Source organism: Melanerpes formicivorus, unplaced genomic scaffold, assembly GCF_026170545.1.
Source record: "Melanerpes formicivorus ecotype bairdi unplaced genomic scaffold, bMelFor1.0.p_v2 SCAF_58, whole genome shotgun sequence".
NCBI lineage: Eukaryota > Metazoa > Chordata > Aves > Piciformes > Picidae > Melanerpes > Melanerpes formicivorus.
In genome coordinates this window covers 514,058-537,774 of record NW_027142410.1, presented here as the reverse complement: position 1 = coordinate 537,774, position 23,717 = coordinate 514,058, and the positions used below count along the sequence as shown (strand labels likewise).

Here is a 23,717-nt window from a genome sequence, read left to right as displayed (position 1 = left end):
GGACTTGATGATCTCTGAGGTCTTTTCCAACCTTCTTGATGCTATGATTCTATAAATAGATGGCTGCAGTGCAACAGTTGATGTGTGGCAGATTGGTCTTCTGTCAGACAGGTAGTGACCTGTGTCTCCTAGCCCTACTTGCTGGTTTTAATTGCTGGGCTTCTGTTCAGAAGTGCCTTCTGTACTATGGACAACAGACTTAAAATCCTTATAGCCTTGAGAAACCCAGACAAGCCCTGCCATTGCATTCTTCTACAGCAACCTCACTGCATTTTAAAAGGCATGCTAGGTCTCTGAGGCAACTTGCTTCTCATGTACATACCACAGAAAGGATAATATTTGCACATAGTGCATATAAATCTGGACTATAGTGGAAAAATTGTTCTTTTGGAGCATGAAGGATGGCCAATATTGAATACTGCTCCAAGATTCATAAACATTCCCTATTTTTCTAAGGCCAGTAAATCACAAGCTGAGCAGGGAGACATTAATCAGCGGTGTAGTAGAGGCACAGCTGCAAAATGCCAGCACACTGTTAATAGAAGTATTGACTCCATTTGTGTTTTATTTATGCTACACCCATACCAATGTGCATGCTTCCATATGTGCTTTACAGCCATAATGTAAACAAGAGAAACCAGCAGACAGACAGATATTCCTCAGAAATCCTGCACTATCCTCTCCTGGGAAATAATAGCAGCAGAATGTGACAGAATACGAGTGGAAAGTCTGGCAGCCATTGATGCAGGATGAAGCTCCCTACCCTGATCTCAGATTTGTCTAGTGGGAAACCCAGACTGGATGGATACACACACCATGCCAAGATCAGCCTGCTCTTACTTGTATCACTCTATGAAGTACTGTATCACTAAGCACCAGCTATGAAGGTATCATTGTCCCTGTCTTTCTCTGAAGGAATCATGTTCAGAGTGTTACAAGAGCAATGGCTGCCAGGTGGTATTATCAAAAGCTAAGAGCTTCCTGTGCATGTAAAATCTAACTCAGTTTATGGAAAAGCTTTCTTACTTAGGGCCATGCTGACTGGGAGACTGTGTTCTTTCTGCCTCTTTCAACATCTTTCTTTTGGCTAATACAACCTGTAGGAGAGCCCTTGTTACATCCCTTAGGTCACAGGTCAGCTAACAAGGACTGAAGGGTCAATGAAGGTCTCTTCACCAATTCCCTGGTGCTGTAGCTTGAACATTGTACAGTAAATTCTGCTGGGCTCTGGAAAGGGGAGCTCTGGGTTTTCTCCCAGGTGTCAGACATATCTCTACTGCTACTTTGCATAGAAGAGGATTATCTCCTTCTGATATTAGGCAACAGAAGTAGAAGGCGGGAGTTGCCGTAACAGGAATTATCAGCAAGATAGCAGGCAAACAAAAGATAAAGAATAATAGGAGTGAACAATGTCGTAACACACCTGCCTCCAGACCTTCCTCTCAGCTTCCAAACTAAAAGAATCAGCCCAGTAATCTCTCCTATGTGACACTCAGACCTGTTAGGTCACATCTGTGGCAGTTGACACAGAGAACAAGAGGCCGCTACAAATGTATCCCCTCAATGTATCGCCTCACTGCTCTCATCACAAGGCGCATCACAAGGAGGCCCTGTTATATGCTGGTCCTGTTCCCCAGCATTCCCAAGCCTTGATGCCCAGATTGGCACATCTTGCTGCAGTCAAGAGAGGCAGCTGACATGACTCAGCACTGCACAAGAGGGTCAGAGATCTCAGCATAGAAAGTTGAACTGTGCAGCTGTCATGTCACGTGGCTGCTATCCAAAGTGTAAACCATTGGCTCTGTTTTACTAAATGTCTGATTATTAGTGTTATGATTCATGTCTAACAACATGTGCTGTATCAACAAAGGCCCCCAGATCGATGTGCTTCATTTGGATGAAGGAATATGAGAAACTTGGCTGATTCTCAGGAGGTGATGAAGGGAGAAACAAAGGAGGGAAATGAAGAAAGTGATTAATTGTTTTTTTTATAGGCTTGTTCATGAAGGCTTCACATAAACTTTCAGAGTCAAGAAATCATGGCTGAAAGAAACCATTTTTAATCCACTTTTGGGTGGAACTCACTTTGGCTTTGCAGACAGTTTAAGCCAAACTAGAAATCTGCTCAAATTCAGGCTCACACAGCCAGCTTTCCAGTCATGTAATGCAGCCCAAAGCTCTAGGTTTTGTCACGAGAGCCTAACAGGTCTGTTTAGACATCATCAAAGCAGAAGGCAGAATGAGGGAGGATTTTACTTTTTAATGGCTTATAAAATGGCAATCAGAGAATGGTTTCAGTTGAAGATCTCTAAGGTGATCAAGTCCAACCACTGATCTAACACCACTGTGGCTATTAAGCCACATCCCAGAGTGCTGGGTCTACACATTTTTTTTAACACCTCCAGGGATCTTGAGTCCACCACCTCCCTGGCCGGCTTTCTACTCCCTGATCTTTCAACCTCTTTGTGGTTCTGGAACTGTATTTGCTACCTGGATATACTGCTGTGCTGAAAAATTAACTGCTGTTTCCAGCCACACGAGGAATGTGCAGGATAAAGACCTCTTACCCCTGATGTAGCTCCACGAAACTCGTTCAGCTTTTTCATGAGCTGTAGGCAGTGTTCATAGTCATTTCCCACATCTCCGACATTAATCATGACTTCCTGGGGAAATAAGCAGCAGACAGGCCAACATTCAGGCTAATTGTACAAGAACGCAGCATGCCCCAATGGTTATGCTGATGCAGTAAGCTCTGTGCCTGTGAATGACTGACTTGCAGCTTCTGAAGCCATTATCCTCTGATCTTTAGGTAATTAGGAGTCTTAGCCCAAATTCCCCCTCCAATCTGTTACTGGGGAAGCAAACTCTGAATCAAAATTTAGTGTGACTCTTCCCTCACTCTTACAAAGAGAAACTTTTACATATGATACACAATGAGAGTGTGTGCCAGGTGTCAAATGCTTCAAGTCTCTGCCATTCCAGTCTTCTTTCATTCTTCTGTTTCAACAGAGACAAGGGAGACAACCTCCAGTAGTCACAGTCTTCCTGTGTGCACATTTTACATGAGAACATGTGTTAATACTGTCCAAGTGACTCTGGCATGGACACACTTCCAAAAAATGGTTAGAATTTGCTGAATTATTCCTTTCATAGTGTTTGTAGAACATGTCATGATTCTCCTAAGGAAAGGTCACTATGAAAATATCTTTGAAGAAGACACGTTTATCAGAAGTTCATGAAAATAGCAAGTAAGTAAATAGTAAGTAAGTAGGTAAATAGCAAGTTTCTGGTGTGTTGCTTGGGTTAAATACTAGAATTCATTTACCTTCTCTCGGATCCAGGCTTCCACCTGGTCCACCTTCTGGAGAAATTCCAGGAAGTCCCTGCTGTCCTCCAGCATCTTTCCACGGGCAGCAACAGCTCTCTTCAACTTCTCCCAACGCTCCTGAAGCACGCGGACTTGGCGACGGATCTCTCCTGATTTTGGGTGGCCTGTTGATATCAAGGCTTCTCCTTTCTTCATATTTGGAAGAAGAAGTTAGAAATGAATGTTGCAACCATTTTTTAATGTGATTACCATGTTATGTGACTTTTCTAGAAGAACACTCTCACTTTCCTAACCTGGACTGCCCAAGAAATTACTGATATAATTTTTTACTGCCCAAATGATGCTGCTCAGCTGGAAAGGTTTTTTCCCTCTGAAGGGAATCAAGAGCTTTGATTATTTCTCTGGATTTGGGTATTTCTCTGCCAAGAGTGACATTCATGGATTGGAAGCACCGTGAAAGGTATTAGAGGTGATGGTGTCCTTCAGCTATGCAATTCACCCAGTGTCAACACGAATGTTCACAAATTGGGCATGAAATCCTATTTAACTTTTGTAGAACTAACCACCCCAGGCAAAGAAGAAGTTAGTGATATGTTCCTGCTTGGGCAATGAGGAAAGATGGAAGTTCCCCGAACAGATCAATTAACAAATCTCTGTGGTGTAAACGAAGAGCATTACATTTGCATGGCTTAGCAACTGGGCTCTTGTCACACAAGTAGGATAACTGATACAGGTGAGTAAGTTACCCTTCCTTTTTTCATCCTACCTATCTGTCCTTCTTTGGATAACCAGCTATAATCTGTAGAAACACCAGCAAAGTGTTACCTTATTAACAGCTGTAATGATTTCTTCATTTGCTAGAATCTCTGCCTCAAAGACTTGATGTTTCTGCAGCAGCTTCATTTTGTCCTGCAGATTGCTGGGGTCTTGCATGGAGGGATCCTCTAGCTTCTGCATGCGCTCACTGATCCAGTCTTCTGCCTGCAGCAGTGTGAGGTTGCAATTAGCCTGACATAATGTCCTGGGGACTCCTCCCAAGGCATGTCATTGTTCTGTGCAACCTCCTATGCCTAAGCTAGGCAGGTCCAGCTGGCAGCTGAGGTGGGCCTCCAGTTTCTGAACTATTCTACTTGCTAGGAAATAACAGCAGGTTGGAATAAAAATGGAATCTGACCAAAGACTAATTAAAAATTCCTTGAATACTCCAAAACTTGTCCCAAAATATAAACAGATTATGCAATCATCTAGATATAGATAACCCTTAAGCAGATACACATCCTTGACATGGTAGACACAATAAAAATGAGATTGTGGCAGCTGAGACTTGGATGTAGAATAGAATAGAATAGAATAGAATAGGATAGAATAGAATAGAATAGACCAGACCAGACCAGACCAGACCGGAAGAGACCTTCAAGATCCATCCAACCCATCATCCAACACCACCTAATCAACTAAACCATGGCACCAAGCACCCCATCAAGTCTCCTCCTAAACACCTCCAGTGATGGTGACTCCACCACCTCCCTGGGCTCTGAGCTTCACCTCCTGTCTCTGTCATTGACCTACTGGTAAAATTGAGATTCTTAAGAATTCTGTGCCTCACCTATAAAACAGCACCAACATTTCCTGATCTCAACGGTATTTTGAGATCTAAATGGAAAATTCAAAGCAAATAAAGCCTTACTAATGAGGCCAAGCAATAGTCAGATTATTTGAAAGCAATACAACTCTATCTACTTTGACACTTCATAAAATTCAAAATGGTCTACTTGGGAACCTCAGATTTAGACCAAGCAGGTGACAGGAGGACTAACAAAGTAAGGGTTATGCATTTCTCTTAGGAAATTATTTTTCAGGAGATGAAGATGGGATTCATGAAGGTTCATGAAGATGGGATAGGGAGTTTTCCACTGTTTTCTTTAAAGTCTGGTAAATGTTAGGCCTTGACACTAAAGGAAATGTTTTCTATTCATCCAAACACTGAGAGCTGGACACTTGATACATGTTGTAACTGACTCTGTTGTCCTCAGACTACTCAAGTATCCTGATGTTTTGACAACACAAGAACAGCAAATGGAAGCCAGGTTTAGCAGTTTCAAAGCATCTTGGCTGTCCTTGTGGAACTGTGCTGCATGCACACAAGACTTGACAACTGGAGGATTTTCTCAGTTAATTAATGATTTGAAGTGTTGTTTCAGCTGTTGAAATTCTATAAACAATAACAGAAATAGCTTTCACTCCAGCCTGCTCTCCAGAAACTGCTCCCCTCCAAGGCATACTCAGAGACTCAAACAGGAACCTTATGTCAAGGTTGCCCATGACTGCACACTGCCTTCTGCTGTTTTAATTTCTGACACCCTCCTCACAAGCTAAGGTCTTCTTCCATTACCCAGCCACCCATAATACCTTTAACATCACTCATTTGTGTGGGAGAAGTTCACCCATATGGTTAGGATGATAAACAAATTAATCCTCTGTATACAGCCTCTAAAAGGACCATTTCTCCTCTGCTTTTAATAATAACCAATGGCTTAATGACAAACTGGACAAAGCCATTAGAACCAAACCAACAAAAAAAATCAAATCTGCACTCTTCATAGCTTGGCTTATTTTAAGACTTAATTACAATGGCTCTAGAGAGTGAGAGATCCTTCTCGTGGCCCCATGTCCACTTTCAGATGTGAAACGAGGCTGATCTGTTGTCCCAAAGCATTTCTATGGGAAGACTTATTGTCTGGACAGGCATTTACCCTCTATTGAAGATAGCAATAAGACTAGTGTTATGCTCAGTGCAGACAGAGTCTTGTTTCTAAAGGACTCAAAAAACATGGGCACTATCCATTTAGAGACCTACCTTTTAAAGGTATCAGTTACTGTAGCCTCAAAAGCACAAGCTTATTGTAAATTGCACTGATTTTTAATAGCAGAAATATATCAAACATGTAAAAGAATGTACCTGTTCTAGAGACTGGGAAATAACAACTAATTCTCTCACTCATCTGAAATAAAGAAGCAAGTGGGGTTTATTCTCATTTACAGAGAAGGTGAAAGGGAAAGGGAGTTAAGCAACATTAATACAACGACCAAGTTTCAGAGCGTGGTAGTTTTATGCTGATGCCTAGAAAATTTTCCACAGATCTTGAACAGAGAGTAGTAGAATGTAAATAAATTACCTTTGGATGCCAAGGGAAAATAATGATAAGGTCTAAATAATCCCATTGCCCTGGTGTCTGACATAAAGCTAGTTGTGTCAACTCATTTTCTCCCTTTTTGGGCTTCTTTCCTCTGGCAGATACTAGCTGCTGCTTCTGCTAGCTTGCTGACCTTGGATGCATTTCTTTGTTGTGTTAAGTACTAATAAGCTCTCTCCCTGCTTTTCTCCTTTTTCCTCTTGTCCCGTGTACAGGGGGGAGGGAAAGAGGAGGAAGCTGTTGGTAGTCCCCTGGTTTTGTCCAGGAGGGTTCTTGTGCTGTTTATAAATTGTAAATATCTGTAAATGCTGTATATTTTCTACATATTCATTGCATTCCATATTTCTAGATTGCAGTTTTGCTTGTAAACACAGATTTGTTTACTTTCAACTGAGCTGGTGTGGCAGTTTTATGTTGGGAGGGGTAATTTCAACCCACCACCCAGAATCAGCATTAAAATTCAGAGCCAGCTTTAGAAGTCAAAACTTGGAGCTTTATGAATCTTTCTCTGCAATAATTTAAATAAATACACATATTTCTGAGTAATAATCTTTTCATTTGCCTTTCATGTTAACAGGGAGGTACAGAACTTACCCTATTGTCACAGTCTGTCTCTCTCATTTCTTTGGCAATAGAAAAGCACCCTATTTCTGTTGTGGGAAAGGGTGTCCTATCTTGTGAGCTCCTGAATTAGTTTTTGAGGATTTTGTGCAGAAAAAAACTAAAGCCTTGCATTCTGAAAAGGATACAAACTGCAGCAGCTAGCATTCTAAGCAGACCATACCAAGCTGAGAATAGGATAGGATAGGATAGGATAGGATAGGATAGGATAGGATAGGATAGGATAGGATAGGATAGGATAGGATAGACCAGACCAGATTGGAAGAGACCTTCGAGATCGAGTCCAAACTATCATCCAACACCATGTAATCAACTGAACCATGGCACCAAGCACCCCATCCAGTCTCTTCCTAAACACCTCCAGTGATGGTGACTCCACCACCTCCCCAGGCAGCCCATTCCAATGGGCAATCTCTCTTTCTATGAAGAACTTCTTCCTAACATCCAGCCTAAACCTCCCCTGGCACAGCTTGAGACTGTGTCCTCTTGTTCTGGTGCTGGCTGCCTGGGAGAAGAGACCAACCCCCACCCGTCTACAACCTCCCTTCATCTTCTCTTATCAGTAGTCACAGACTGTTGTCTTTGTACTGATGTGTGTATCTCCCTGTATAATTGCTTCTAGGGAGCAACTAGGAGAGTGTTAACAATGGCAGTGATCATTATTTTCTGCTGACAGAAAAAATTCTCTTTGATCTGTTGAAATGACTTGAGATGATTTCAGTAGGGAGAGGTTTTCAGTGGAGTGGGAGCTGAACTATGGGATTTGTTCTCATAATTAGTAAGAACAAGCAATGACCTCACTGATTTCACAGCTCAAAGCCAAACTCATTTCAGCAACTTCACATCCCTTTGGCGACTGTTGGCTTATATAAACTCGTACACACCCAGAACATCATTAAAATCAAATTAAACATTCCATTCTACCCAACAAAGAGGAAGAGCCACATTACTGTAAGATTATAAATTTTTTTTAATTCCTTGGTGGAATTCAAGTTCTACAGGAGTAGGCAATGAATTTAGATTGGTGAGGTAAATGAGCAGGAGGTAGTTTGAGAGCTAAAACTCCCTACAGCACCCTTAGCTGAATGTATGTAGAGAAAGTTGATGAAGGAAACGTTCCTTCCTATACAGGGCCCAGGCAGCCAAGAAGCCCAATGGCACCCTGGCCTGCATCAGGAACAGTGTGGCCAGCAGGAGCAGGGAGGTCATTCTGCTCCTGTACACTGCACTGGTTAGGCCACACCTTGAGTACTGTGTCCAGTTCCGGGCCCCTCAGTTTTGGAAGGATGTTGAGTTGCTGGAACGTGCCCAGAGAAGGGCAACAAAGCTGGGGAGGTGTTTGGAGCACAAGCCCTATGAGGAGAGACTGAGGGAGTTGGGGCTGCTTAGCCTGGAGAAGAGGAGACTCAGGGGAGACCTTCTTGCTCTCCATAACTACCTGATGGGCAGTTGTAGACAGGCGGAGTTTGGTCTCTTCTCCCAGGCAACCAGCACCAGAACAAGAGGACACAGTCTCAGGCTGCACCAGGGGAGGTTTAGGCTGGAGGTTACGAAGAAGTTCTACACAGAGAGAGTGATTGGCCATTGGAATGGGCTGCCCAGGGAGGTGGGCACCTCCATCATTGGAGGTGTTTAGGAGGAGACTTGATAGGGTGCTTGGTTGTATGGTTTAGTTGATTAGGTGGTGTTGAGTGATAGGTTGGACACGATGATCTTGAAGGTCTCTTCCGGTCTGGTCTATTCTATTCTATTCTATTCTATTCTATTCTATTCTATTCTATTCTATTCTATTCTATTCTATTCTATTCTATTCTATTCTATTCTATTCTATTCTATTCTATTCTATTAAGAACAAAGGGGGACTCCAGCCCAAAGACTGATTTGACAATTACAGGAATACAGGAAGAAATGCAGAAGTATTCCTACCTAAGGGGTAGGAGAGCACTGACAGTTTCTTTACCAAAGAGAGTGCTGGCATTTCTGTGACCTTTTCCATCAGAGTTGCATTGCTCTTTTGAAAATATTAGCACTGTGCAATGCACAGTCCACTCCATCCACTCCCCTGTGCTAGTCTGGCCATTAGTGGTGGACTGGTTCATACAACAGGAGAAGTATAGCCACATAACACAAGTTAATATTTGGCTGTGTAATAAATTTCTGATAAAGTTTACCTTAGAAAACAGCCCAGCATGCAGCTCTGGTTCTGCAGTGTAGCCAGAGAAAAAGGTATTTAAAATTTGGATTACTGTGGTGGGATGGGGGGAAGTGATAAATTTGGTTGTCAGCAGCAGTTATGTTAGAGGTATTCATTCTCCTTTGATGACAGTCGTAACTTGACCCGCACCAGGCCGTATCTTTTTCATGTGCTGGGAGGTGAAGAGCATCTGCAGTTTTTCTTTGAACCATGAAGGATGTTCCATGAGAGGCAGCAGCAGAAAACGTGCATAACAGACCAGCAAGAGCTTTTTAAATGTCCCTCTGGGACTGTGTGTTGGTGTTTATGCCAGAACCCTGGATGCCAGCACAGTTTTCAGTCACACACATTGTGCTGCCCTTTGAAAGACTGACCCAGTATGTCCTTCCAACAGTTGTGCCAGCAACAGAGCTACTCAGTTACAGGACTAGGGCCAGAACAGGAGACATTCTGCACAGACCAGTCTAGAGCAGCTGAAGAGCTATGCTAAGTAAAAACACTGCTATGAAGGCCTACCAGTAAAGCTTGGCACCCTTGCCAGGCTGCTTTCCACTTTGTATTCACCCTGATTTGAATTTTCCTTTATTTCCCACCAAAAGAAACCATGAGGTAGTAGCTGGCAGTTTTCCTTTTATTCTTATTTAGCTGGCAGTTTTCCTTTATTATTGTTTAGCAGGGCTTCTGATGTGTAAAGCAGCTGTAATGGGCACAATGCCACAATGATGGTATAGTAACAGCAATACCATTGGAGCATCTCCTTGCCTGAGTGTGGCAGGAGTTTCCATACCAGAGTAGATTACAAATCTACCTAATATCTGACCAAGGCAGGCATCCAACACAGGCAGGCAGCTCTTCTGCCTTCCACCTTTATCTCAATCTACAATCCTCTTACCTCTTCCAAGTTCTGGTAGAAAAGTGCCAGAAGAAGGGCAGTCTGCAGCTTCTCTCTCCTACTCTGGGACAGATCCTTGACCTGACGCTTCCTTTCACGAATGGCATCCAGTTTTTGCTGGATCTTGAGCCCTTCCACTCCATCAACCTTTTCTAGTCTCCTTGCCTGTTCTTGAAGAGACATCATCTGAGGAGGCAACAAGTCAGAAGTTACTTTTATGCAAAAGAAACAAAAAAACCAGGCTCCTTTCAATACATAAAAGAGTCTCTTATATTCTGTAATGAACTAAGAAGAGCAGAGACAAGTTAACCAACATCCCTCCACATTCACCAGGTACTATGCTGTACCTAGGACATCCTTGTCAGAGAATCATACAGTCATTTCAATTGGAAAAGTACTTAAAGATCATCTAGTCTAACCATTATTTAACTCTACCAAGTTCTACTCTTTGGCCTCTGTAGTGCACCCTGGCTACTTGAATAAATAAAAGCAGTAGCTCCAGCAGTCCCTGTGCCACTGACCATGCAATGCAAGGATTCATGGAGCATAGAATAGAATAGCATAGAATTAAAAGGTGGGAAAAGACCTTTGAGATCATTAAGTCCAACCTAGCACCCAGCACTATCTAATCAACTAAACTGTGGCACCAAGTGTCCCATCCAGTCTCTTATTAAAGACCTCCAGTGATGGTGACTCCACCCCCTCCCTGGGCAGCACATTCCAATGGCCAATCTCTCTTTCTGTGAAGAACTTCTTCCTAACATCCAGCCTAAACCTCACCTGGCGCAGCTTGAGGTGAGCAAGCCTGACACCCATGAGTGCTCAGGTTTTATTGCTTTGTAGCAATCAGGTGTTGGAAGGTAAATCTCAACATAAGCAGTCTGGCAGGGAGTGTGCCCAGGTTTTGAGAGCTCATTCTTCCTGAGAAACCCTGGTATAGCACCAGGTTTCAGTCTAGCCCTAGCCTGGATGAATTACAGCCCGTGGCCACCAGACAGGCAGATGCCTGGGTAAGCAATTCAGCATCTGTTCCAATGGTGCAAAGGTACTAGCCGGTTTGGTACAGATATTGTAGACCAAAGGTGCATTTCAGTAATTAGACAAGTCACCCCCTCTTATCTACTCCATTTTATTTCCTACAAAAGCCACTGATGATTTAAATATATAAAATATGTCTCCAGAACACATGACGTAGCCTGCTTTAAATGTTTCTTCTGCTAAGTTCCACTATTCAACTTACTAAGCAGTGTTTCTGTCTACTGCAAGATAATAGAGGCAGGACTTGGGCATGGAGTGTTTAATGCTAGGTCTCCACTGTTCTGTCTCTTATTTCTCAAAGCTTCCCCATTTTCTCTTTGGGTCAAGCACACCAGGCATATCACACCTGTCAGCAATTTAGTCTGTTGCCATATTAAAAAGAGAAAAACACAATGAAAAGTTTTCTAGATTACTGGTAAAATAGTTGTTGATTTTTGTACCTTCTCATCCTGTGATGCCAGAAGCTTCTCAAAGGCCTCGTGTTTCTTTATGAGTCGCTCTACTTCATCTATAGAGCTTCCAAAGTCACTGCTTTTCAAATAAATCTGTAAAACAAAAAGCTCAATGTTTTTCTCAGTGGATTAATTATCACAGGAACCTGATTCATAAGTATGAGACGAGGTAATAGCTCTGCAGTTGAAAGTACACTTGAGATTGAAAAAAGGAGAAAGAAAGGGAAAGAAACCAAAGGGAACATGAGACAACTGAAAAGGGAAGTTAAATAGTGAAGCTCCATGGTCTTGGACCAGAAAGACAAGCATTAACAGGTCCAGCTAAGGAAAGTGGCCTATTTCTGCCCATTGCAATCACTAAGTCACAAGGCTGGCAGCAAATTCTAGAGGTCTAAACTCTCCCTGCAATCCAAAGCAACACCAACACTGTCATGTCTGACAGGCATCTGTACGATTCCTTCTTAGAAAGTTTCCAACAACAGAGCCTTTGTAGCCTCCCTGGGCAATTTATTTCAGTGCTTCATAACTTTTAGCATTATCAAGTTTTTCCAACTCTCTAGCCTAAAAATGCACTGCATTCACCTCGTTGCATGCTGCCCCCTTCGTGACACTAAGGAGATCATTCCTTTTACATTTGCTTCAGTTTGTATATGTGTGTAGGCTTTGTGCATACAGGGTTTTCTGTCTTCTCTAGACTAAAACTACCCTAATCTGATCAATCATTCCACAAAGGCTGTCTCTTCTTGACTGTGATTCTTCTCATTGATCTGCTCTGCTTTTTCTACATGTCAACTTATTTTGAAACGAGGTTCCTACACTTGTTGCAATAAGCCACAAGGCTGCCAGAATGAAGGTAGTGGAGACAGCAAACAGCTCATAGAATCATAGAATCAACAAGGTTGGAAAAGACCTCAAAAATCATCAAATCCAACCTGTCACCCAAGACTTCATGCCTACTAGACCATGGCACCAAGTGCCATGTCCAATCCCCTCTTGAACACCTCCAGGGATGGTGACTCCACCACCTCCCTGGGCTTATGTGGATCTTTCAAGCTGTAATCCCCTGCATGTACCTGTGTATGGTCCTTACGTTCTCTATGATGCCATGAACTGAAGTTCACCTTGCAATCTGCCCTAAGCTTCCAGAAACTTTTCAGAAGAACTGCTCTCAAACCAGCTTTTCCCATCCTGTATTAATGCAGCTGATTATTCCTGAAAACTGTCAGAGCTTGCACCTGTACCAAGTGCATCTTTATAATCATCTGCTATTTTTTTCAGGCCATCTTTACAATATGCCTGAATTCATTTTATTTACTGCCTGTCCTGTCAGTCTCTGATGCAGAAAGACTGTAATCTGAAATAACAATTGCAGTTTTAAGGAAACCAACCTCTGATTTGCTTTGAATACTGTGAGGACCATTTCCAACTAACCCACACACCTCTCTAAGGTGCTTCAGTGCTTTTTAACTCTTTTCTGGTGTTAAGAAAACTGACTGCCTAATTACTTCTCCCACGCATTTTGCCACATTCAGGCAAAATGCAGGGTATGTTATCTATAACCATCACCAACAACTACAAGCTATTCCTCAGGCCAGTAGGAATTTGTACTTTTCCCAGCAGATTCAGTTGTCCACACCTTCCTCCCTTATTCACTGATGAGATAAAAGCAGGACAAAAAGCCTAGACAGAGGCTGTGATGGGACATGACCCCAAATTACCTGTGCACAAGGTTCACAGTGTAGCGAATATGACTGGACAGGCTTTTGGAGTTCAGGCTGCTAAAAGGGACTTGTTTTTATTGGCTGGGACATAGCCCTGGGTAATCTATTCTGTGAGCTCATGGAATCGTAAGTATTTGGATGAGAAATTCCAACCAGTAACTCTGCCTGCATAAAGTGCAATTAGCAGAGATAGAAGAAATATCTGAGATCAGTGATAATGGTGTGAAAGAATTAAGAGGCAGGAAAGAAACAGAACAGAACCAATGGAACAACACAACTGCTAGTAGTAGGCTGGTAAAGAACATAGGTACACCTGTGTCTTAAAACCATGGATGTGCAGAGTGAACATTACATCTATAGAAACCTCTCTTGCTTTGCAGAACATTATAGATCTGTAGCAGTCTTACAGAGTGTTTTTCACAGGAGAAAAGAAAGATATTTATCAGCACTTGCTTTAGAAAACCAGTAACAGTTTTCATTGCACAGAAATACTGGATGATTGTTAAACACCACAGGGCATCTTTCCAGGCATATGTTATGTGCTGGGGACAGACCTGTCAGGGTCTGAGTGCACCAAATGACTCTGCCAGCTTTGACTATTCCCTGGACAGACCCCCTGCTCCCACCTGGGGGTCTCTCTGAGGCTCAGTCATGGCCTCAGCCCTGGTCTTCCTGGAAAGACCTTAGATTTCAGTCGTTACCTGGCTTGGTCTCCAGCTTGCTTATGGACCTTGCTGCTGTGGCTGCCACTCAGCCCTCCTTGGCAGCTGTGGCTTAGAAGAGTAACAGCCAGACTTGGCCTGACTTTCTGGTTTGGTTTTTGAGAGTTAATGAGAGTAGCATTTCTCATTCGCAGAAAACCGCACACAATATCATGCCCAGGGCAGATGTTCAAGCTGCTCTACACTAATCCATGCCAAGTATCCAAAGAAAGGTGAGTGAATTCTAACACAGCAATCACTGTCAAGAAGAAGGAAAGGCCATTGTACAACAGGCTTAAGTTTTTAATAAGTTTGGCCCATAAATCATCAGGATGCCTAAAGAAATACATTAACGCCTCTGTTATGCCTCTGTATGTTGAATACAACCCATACCAGCAGGCAGATATGCTGCCATTCAAATTTGAATTCTCTGATCTAACCCACTCATCAAGTGTATGAAATGATGACAGGTTCAAACTTTTTTTTAATTATGTTTTTAAAGAGTATTTTTGGATCTGGTTTGCTCTTGTGGAGGAAGATTTCCACACATATAGGCTCCAGGTCCGTCAACAGCAATACTTTGTTCAACTACTTTATAATTACCATCCATATTTATTTACACTGACATCACAAGCAGCAAAATGAAAAGTTGTCAGCTGAATCTAACTCATACCTGCTCAGGGTACACAAACATACAGCCACATGCTGCACCTTCAGTCCAGTTCTGGGCCCCTCAATTTAAGAAGGACATTGAGACTCTTGAACGTGTCCAGAGAAGGGCAATGAGGCTGGGGAAAGGCATCAGGCACAATCCCTATGAGGAGAGGCTGAGGGAGCTGGGGTTGTTTTGCCTGGAGAAGAGGAGGCTCAGGGGAGACCTTATTGCTCTCTACAAATACCTGAGAGGAGGTTGTAGCCAGGAGGGGGTTGGTCTCTTCTCCCAGGCAAGCAGCAAGAGGACACAGTCTCAAACTGTGCCAGGGGAGTTTAGGCTCAAGGTGAGGAGAAAGTTCTTCACAGAGAGAGTTATTAGCTGTTGGAATGTGCTGCCCAGGGAGGTGGTGGAGTCACCATCCCTGGAGGTGTTCAAGAAGGGATTGGACGTGGCACTTGGTGCCATGGTCTAGTAGTCATGAAGTCTGTGGTGACAGGTTGGACTTGATGATCTTTGAGGTTTTTTCCAACCTTATTGATTCTATGATTCTATGCTGGGGGGTTAAACACTGCTTTAAAAGCCCTGTAGCAACTGAGTCCTGTTTTGTGGATTATCTACCTTTTTTTTGGCCAAAGATTTACCTGAGGAAACAGAAAATTCCCATCATTTCCCACATATCACCCCATGGACCTTTATTTAGTAACTGTTAGCAGTGAAAGTGCAAACTGTGATACCTGAAGAAATAGTCAGCTATCTTATTTTTCTGATCAATTATCTGTGGTGGAAGAAAAAAGCAAGGGACATCTACTGGCAAAGATGGTTACTTTGGAAACAGAGAGCAGAGACATCTGAGAGCAGGGGTGTGGGACAGTGAGTCATAAGCAGCTGCACTGGAGTGCTCCCACTGAAAATTATTACACTCGAATAACACTGAGCATTCAAAGCTCCATTCCTTCAGCTGTTAAGGCAGTGGGAAGAAGTTCTCCTGACTTCTGAAAACTTTGGACCAAGTTCTACAAGTAGAAACCCATGCAAATGCTCTTGGCAGCCCATCAGGTTTTAATACTGAGAAAGAAAATTGGTGTACAAAAAGAAAATTGGTACAAAAGAGAAGTGGCTGCGTACAGGACAGGGAGGTAACGGCAGCAGGCTTAGAAAGAAGGAGCCTCAGTAGCACTGGGAGTGCTATTTGGAGAATTGCAGAGGTAAAACCTTTCCATCAGTCCCTTAAACAAAACTCTTAGGACAGCAATTGCTGGAGTCAGTACCACAATATATTTTTCATGTAAGCATTTGTTAATCCAATCTGAAAGCAGAATGGAAACTGCCTCCCACACTACAGTGCTGGCCTGTGGCCAATTACCTCAGTTTTGGGCAGATTTATAGACAGGGTCCCCAGACTCCTGCTTTGAATGAGATGTGTTGATTTCAAGTACAAAATCCTGGTACAAAATCAGGTAACCTACCAGGGTCTCCTTCCTGCACACAGCAGGTATAAACTTTCTTCCAAGTTTGTTTCTGTTCTGAATGATGGCCCATCATCAGGAATTTACTACTTAGCCACAAAAAGCACCAAAAGACTTGATTGCTCACTGCAGAATGGACATGTTTTTAGGTGAAGGCTGGCAAAGATGCTTAAAAGCACAAAATGGACTTGGCCCTTTCTGAGATTTGAAATGGAGCATGTAATAAATAGCTGAGTTATTAACAATGCAAAGCGCAGAAACAGAGGTTCTAGCCCTACTTAACTGGAGTTTGTCACTATTTCTGAGTTCATTGCATAGATTAGCCACCGTGTTGCAAGACCTCTGACATACAAGTTAATGCAGAACTAAGTTTCAAGTCCAATTAGAAAGCTCCCATGTTCATTCTGAATAAAACAGGACTACATACACACTCGAGAGACAGCACAGGCCAGCTTGAGCTGCTTTTGGAGAAATAATAAATGACACATTTTAGTCATTAGGGAAACTATGCTCTCTGGATGCCACAACTTCACATTTATATGCACTGGAAGCTGACACAGCCCCAAAACAAGCTTGTCTTCCAAGAAGGGGCATTTTTATTTCTCCAGAAGAAAAACTATCTTGAGTGTTTGTGCAAATCTACTCCCTTCTCCTCTTTCTGCTCTTTACAGTGTAACAAGCTCCACAGACTTTGCCCCTCACCGCCTGCACTGGGCTTGCTGCTGAGATTGTTGGAACTCTACTGAAAATCTGTAGTTCCAAGCATGTACTAAAAGTCAGAACTGCTCCAGGTTTTAAATGCCTTCACTTAAAGCATGTAAACACGTTCAAACTCTCTGCCTAGGTAGATAACAACAAGGTTTGATTTGACTTACTTCTGATAGGAGTCAATAGAAAATAGAATCAATGAAAAAAAAAAAGAAGTTTTACTAAAGTAAACTAAATGTGCCTAATACCAGGATTATATAAGGTTCACAAATATGTTGCACTATGCTTCATTTCAGTAAAAGTTATGATAAGATATCATACTGTAATCATAAGTGGCATAAAACACACTGAAATTGTTTATAACAACAACAAAAAAATCATACACCTTCTCTGTCATATTGGCACCACTGTATTCTTGACCTCTGACCTCACAAGCTAGATATGAAATTCTGATGCTAACTGTATTTAACATTTCCTTCCCCCCTCCCACTGCAGGTTGTCTCATTGGCATAAAATGTCATTATCTGATATTGGAATTGTATATGCACAAAAACCCCGCAATGAGAAGTCAGTATTTTCCACAACCCCTTCCTCCCACGGATCTCCTCCTCCTCCAAATTCACTAGCTTGGCCTCTACCCTTTAACTAGCAGGTGTTAGGTCAGAATCCTATGCTCATGCAAAGTCACCATTAAAATATTTCCTTATGAAACATTTGTCTGAAAGCAGACTAAATTCCTCTTAAACTCCCTGTAATTTCACTGCTAGAAATTTTGCTGGGGTATCCATATTTGAGATGCTATGGAGACCGAATTCCCTTCATTTCCCTTAGGAAAGGGTGGTACCTCTCTTTTTCTAAGAGGAAAGAAAGAGTAATCTCTTCCTACACACTAAAATATTTTGGGGTTTTAAAACAAGTATTACTTCTGAAAGTTACAAAACCAGGAATTAACCATTTAGAAATACAGTATAATCTGACAAGTAAGAAAATGGAAACAGTGAAATGGAATAAACTAAGAAAAAATTGCACAGAAGGTTTGTCCCAGGTCCCAGACTGACTAGCAGAGAAGAAAAACAGCTCTTGGTTCTGAAGTCTTGAACCTTCAAACAGCAGAGCACTGATTTGCCTGATGATGCACAATCTCTAAGCACAGGCAAAGCACACAGCATGTCATGATGACAACAGTAATGGTTATAACGAGCGCTTATTAAGTGCCCAATCAGATCAGAGTGCTCAGCTTCATTTAGGATGGATCAAGCAGTAGCTGCAGCCTTGGTGACAGCAGAACACAAGTAGCTTTCTGGTTGTCCTGTAAGTCATCTCTAGGGAGCGGGAACATGGCAGGAAGCATACAAAAAGAAATCCACACGTCTTGTTTAACACAGCTTATAACTTCTGTTTGCAAATGTTCCTAGAATGGAATGGAAATCTTCACCACCCTCCTCCCAGATCCAAAGGAGGCAATGTTGACAGCAATAGATGGGCACCATTCATCCTCCATGTCTCTGTGAGTTGGGGATGAGATAGGAGCTGGTATGTTTGCCAAAAGGTTGTTAGGGCATACACTTTTCAGAGTGCATGTTTCCTGAGAAGGTCTCAAGCCAGTTCTTGCCCAATGGCTGGAAAACAATTCTGAGCAGCAAACTGGATTGACTGATAGAGAGAGGCCAGCCCCAATCTCCACAGGGTGAAAGGATGTCCCAGCTATGTCCGAGTCATGCATTTTGATCAAGGTTGTTGGACTTGGGCTTCTTTGAAATTCTCTTACCACCTGGATAGGCATAGAAGTCCATGGGGTGGCAAGTATCAGGGTGATTTTGGAAACCTTGTGGTGAGTAGGTGTTAGACCATCACATGGAGTCTTCCTAAACTCTGGCCTGTGATGGTTCTGAAAGACAATCAGCTCTGGATTTAAATCTTTGCTCATGACCTCATTCCCACTAGGTGAATTTTCTCTTCCAGTCAGCACAGCTGGGGACAGCCATATATCTCTAGAGACAGTCTGCTGGGGAAGACCAGGATACTTTGTGGAAGTCACGTGAAATCTTGTGATTTGAAGGGCTGGAGACCCATCTGAAGGGAAGCCTTGTTTTGGTTTCTGCGATTCCATTGGAAGACCAGCTGGAGTTTCAGGCACCTTCTCTAACTGTGGCACGAGCAGACCTGAATGAGTGTGACTGCTTCCAGGGGAATCTGCTCGGAAAGGCTTTACTGTCAAGCTGCAAGTTGAAATGTAAAGCTTCATTGAAGCATGGAGGTCTGTCATCTGGACATTGCACTGACTACAGCCTTGCTGGGGTGGGAGAGAATCACAAGGTTCCAAGGATGCATGTAGATTTTTGCTGTTGAGCGTAGAAACAACTGGGATACCGGATAGATCAACATCGAGGCGCGACATCCAGCTTGGTGGAGCTTTGCAGGAGAGGACATTAGAGGGCAAAGATACAGCAAGCTTCAAGGGACCATTTTTTTCAGAAGTGAGAGGAACATTTTTCCCTCTTTCTGAATAGTGCCTGTAAGATGCAGACTGAGTGCCAGAACCCTCATATCCATGGTCCAGAGGGTGCCTGGGAGAACTGGAACATCTTGATGTCTCATCAGGCAGACTGACGCAGTGAGCAGCGCTCCCAAAACCTTTCCTGTGGTCTGCGTGGGCCAGGACGACATCTAGCCTTGAACGGTACGCTGCAGAGGACGCGTTGCTTGGTGATGAGTTGCCATTTCCTGGAGCAAGCTCTGCAATGGATTGACCAGTGGGAGGATGCCATGCTGATGCTGGCGTCTTTTGAAAAGGCCTGCCCTGCATGGCAGTCTCAAAAGGTGGAGGAGGGGTCTGTCTGCTGGAAGACAGCATCACTTCCGCAGTGGAGACATAGGTTGCAGATGGAAGCTTGCAGTGATGGTCCCTGCATGACATTCTGAAGCTCAGTTCTAAACGATGCAAAAATCAAAGCCACAGAAGCTTGCCTTTCCCCCTCTTTTTAAAACCAACTCCTAATCCTTTTTCCTTTGGCACTGGAAATTTCCATTCTTCCTCTGAAGCAAAGGAATGAGAGATGAAGAAACATTCTCCAGGAAAAAAAAAAAAATTGAAAAAAAAATTATACACTAAAAAAAAAAATAAAAATATATATATATATAAAAATCCACATTCAAAATAAAACCTCACAGCTCCTCCAGGACTGCTACCACCGCCTGTCACGTCTGCAAAGTGATATGAGTGTGGGATGGGCAGAAAGATAAATTACGGAGCATGAGGTTCGTCTCCCTGAGAGTTCTGACAGGGAGACTGCAGACAGAGTAGGAGGGAGCCAAAAATGCCTGCCAGGGACAGCCTGCAGACTCGCTGCTATTTCACCCGTGAATAAACCGAAAGAAACAAGGAAAGCAGCTAACCTGAGCAGTGCATCTGCTGCTGGGAAAAGGTTAGAACGGAGCAAACTGTGCTGGACACTGCTTCTGCTCAAAGCAAAAGTGATTTCTTTCTTTTTTTTTTTTTTCCTCCCACCCCCCCCTTCTTTCACTTTTTCAGCTGTTGCTGGTTTGCACTCCAAATGGCAAGATCTCCGTCTGCAGGTCTTAAGAGAGTTTTCCTACTACAGCTCCATGCAATGGCACAACTGAATTCATAGTAAAAAAAGGGAAATAATGAAAAAAATGGTAAAATATAGATGTTTGCCTAATTTTCTCCACATGTGCTCTGTTTGCTTTAACATAGAACAATCCTAGACTAAATTCTGCAGAAATCCTTCAAAGGTTTAAGTAACTTGGATGTAATATAAGAAGCTGGCATGAAGTCAAACCTGTCACACTGGCACAGCGAATGAGAGTGCAGTTCTCGGTAGCAGTTCTCAGTTTGAAACACTCCTCTGTTGCCTTTTTCCTTCCCCTGTTCCTTGCTGCTGGGGGAGAGACGTGGTCTAAGGCATGTGAGATACTGGAAAAATAGGATCCAAAAACATGGGATGGTAGAAGCTGCTTTCTTATGCACGTACTTTGCAGATGTGCAAAGTGAAATGCACGTGACTGAGCTTTGCCTGAAACACAAAAGTCAGAAGAAACGCAAGGGGTGGAGAGGCGGCTTGCATTCATTTGCCTCACAGGAATCCTTTTGGATTGGATTGTTTGGTTTTGTCCTTTCTGAAAGCAGAAAATTGCAAAATCCCCATTGGGAAAGTGGTTTGAGTGTCTTCAATTGATGCCTTGGCTGAATACTACTTGAAAACACGTTTGAAAGGACAGCTTTCCTATCATCCTGCCTGTCTCCCCAGGGATCAGAGTCTGCGTCACTATGCAACCCCACTTCAACCCTGGATAGTAGTAACAGAGCTCCATCCAAAAGGGAACAGATTCCTCTTCCAATTGTTCTTCAGATGCAGAGAAGTAAAACACAACCAGTGACTAGAGAATCTCACTTCACTGTCAAATTGCATCTACTGATCCATAAGGCAGATGGTGGTAGCTGCAGAAGTCAGCTTTGACGGTTCTTGCTATTTCTCCCTTGTTTCAATGGGAGTCCCACAGTACAGCCCATGCGATGAATGATCACAGTATCACAGTATCACAGTATCACTTAGGTTGGAAAGGACCTCGAGGATCATCGAGTCCAACCTGACACCACAGACCCCATGACTAGACCATGGCACCAAGTGCCACGTCCAATCTCCCCTTGAACGCCTCCAGGGTCGATGACTCAACCACCTCCCTGGGCAACCCGTTCCAATGCCGAATGACTCGCTCGGTGAAGAACTTCCTCCTCACCTCGAGTCTGAACCTCCCCTGGCGGAGCTTGAGACTGTGTCCCCTTGTTCTGGTGCTGGTTGCCTGGGAGAAGAGGCCAACTCCCTCCTGGCTACAACCACCTTTCAGGTAGTTGTAGAGGGCAATAAGGTCACCCCTGAGCCTCCTCTTCTCCTCTTCTCACACTCATAGATGAGAACCAAAGCATTAGGGCATGTTCTGGGAACACAGGAATTCCAGGTGTAGAGGAACCAGAACAGTGTTGCTGTTTCTTTTCAGGGCCAGGCTGGTGCATTGCATATTAAGGACGGACTAAAATCCGGTAGAAGGTAAAGTCTTTTCTGTTCTTCCATGAACAGCAGCAAATGAACATCTTCTGTATTGATTTTCTTTATTGATTTCAGCCCTCAAATTCTTCAAAGATGCAGCTTATTTTGTATGTAAACATACAAAATTACTTCTCAAACATTTGTCTGTCTTCTCAGCAGCCTAATCACCTAACCCTCCATCATTCTGCATTTGTACTCACTGTGGACTGACACTGCTCCTTGACACTGAAGTGTTTGACAACACTGCCAGGTATCAAATCAGTAAAACTGACTTAAAGGCAGCAAAATTTGATTTAAAATGAGCAGGTAGCAGTGGAATTAATGAAGGTAAGTTGAGATGTGCTTTCATCAATACTCTCTAGCTCTGAAGACAACCTGCTGTTCCTGGGTAGGGTTTTTTTAATTCATGGTGCTTTTGCTCAGTGCCAGCTGTGGGTAAAAACCAAGATGATGAGAATGGAAACACAAGTGAGACATTATGATGGAGGAAAGTGAGTAATTTCTGAAAGGAAAAGCCTTCACAGAATTCACCTAATTGGTACATCTGGGATAGTAAGTTGAAATTCACCCTGAATGCTCACAGATCATTGAAGATCTGCTTGTTTGTACCCTTGGATATGAACAAATACATCATTTCTTCCCATCTAACAGCACTTTTACATTTCCTGGGTTAAATTTGAGCACTAATCTGTGAAAGTCTCTTCTAGGCACTGTGGGAGCTTGGGGATGGCAGGGACTGTGTCAGTGAAGGAGGAGACATATGGCTGACACTGATATCCAGATTACTAATTTAAATATCCATTAGCATTCTGCCATTTCCACAGCATATTGCAGGCCACTGACTGCAGTGTAGACATTTGCTTATGTGGTCACACCACTCTGAGTTATTTTTCCTGCTTTATAACAGTAACTCTGTGAACGTGCAACTGTAACTCACAGCCTAAAACTACCACACATGCATAGACCTCTCACGAAAGAAAGAGTTCTTCAACCAGTTGTAATCTTCTGAAGAGTAAATATAAGCAAAAGTGGTAAACCAAAGGTGGATGAATCTTCTTTCCATGGCTAGAGTGTTCTTGCCAGCCTGACTGCTCTTTTTAAAGGAATGAAAATTAAAAAACCCAGAGTGTGGTGGAGGGAACAGACAACTGTGGCTCTCTCTTTCTCTGCACCTCCATGGACAAGACAGCTTGTCAACATTCCCTTATTTCCCTGTCATTCTCCATGACCATAAAATGCCATTGGTGGGAAGGGGTGCCGTGTGTGGCAGTCAAGTACCCACACCTTACTGTTACACCTTCTGCACACTTAGTCACAGTGAGAACAATGGGTACCAGGCTTCTTGGAAGCTCAGAGAGAAAATATATGGGAGAAAGATTCTGATTACAGAACCCTCATAGAATCAGAGAATCAATAAGGTTGGAAAAGACCTCAAGCATCGTCAAGTCCAACCTGTCACCCAAGACCTCATGACTGCTATGATCCTCAAGGTCGCTATCTGCTTTCTCAGGCTTTGCTTTGGCTGAAGAAACTTGTGGCAGGAGTGACTGATCCCACCAAGAGAATTTACCCAGTCTGTGATAAACACTCTCCCCTTTTGTGTCATTCTACCTGGTAACATATGGCAATGGTAAATTTATCTGAGTAAAGAAGTTACCTGAAGTGCAGTTTATCTGCA

General features: G+C 43.0%; 2 protein-coding genes across 4 annotated transcripts in view; both read right to left on the bottom strand.

Moving 5' to 3' along the window:
* Nucleotides 1-23,717, bottom strand: part of SPTBN5 (spectrin beta, non-erythrocytic 5) — a 136,312-nt gene that overhangs the window by 47,124 nt on the left and 65,471 nt on the right. For both annotated transcript variants that reach the window (XM_068161389.1, XM_068161390.1), the window contains exons 35-39: nt 11,708-11,812; nt 10,230-10,415; nt 4,154-4,309; nt 3,326-3,517; nt 2,568-2,663 (exon numbers count right to left, since the gene is read on the bottom strand). In XM_068161389.1, coding sequence (XP_068017490.1) covers nt 2,568-2,663; nt 3,326-3,517; nt 4,154-4,309; nt 10,230-10,415; nt 11,708-11,812 — 735 coding nt within the window. The remainder of the gene's footprint in view (nt 1-2,567; nt 2,664-3,325; nt 3,518-4,153; nt 4,310-10,229; nt 10,416-11,707; nt 11,813-23,717) is intronic.
* Nucleotides 14,430-21,131, bottom strand: LOC137452743 (uncharacterized). 2 transcript variants are annotated; one of them, XM_068161396.1, is made up of 2 exons: nt 20,367-21,131; nt 14,430-20,006 (listed from the first exon to the last, which is right to left on the bottom strand). In XM_068161396.1, exon 2 carries the CDS (start codon nt 19,885-19,887, stop codon nt 18,382-18,384), a length of 1,506 nt encoding a protein of 501 aa, XP_068017497.1. In that variant the 5' UTR covers nt 19,888-20,006; nt 20,367-21,131; the 3' UTR covers nt 14,430-18,381. The 2 variants fall into 2 exon arrangements, with proteins under 2 accessions (XP_068017497.1, XP_068017495.1); XM_068161394.1 differs by having other exon boundaries at nt 20,774-21,131.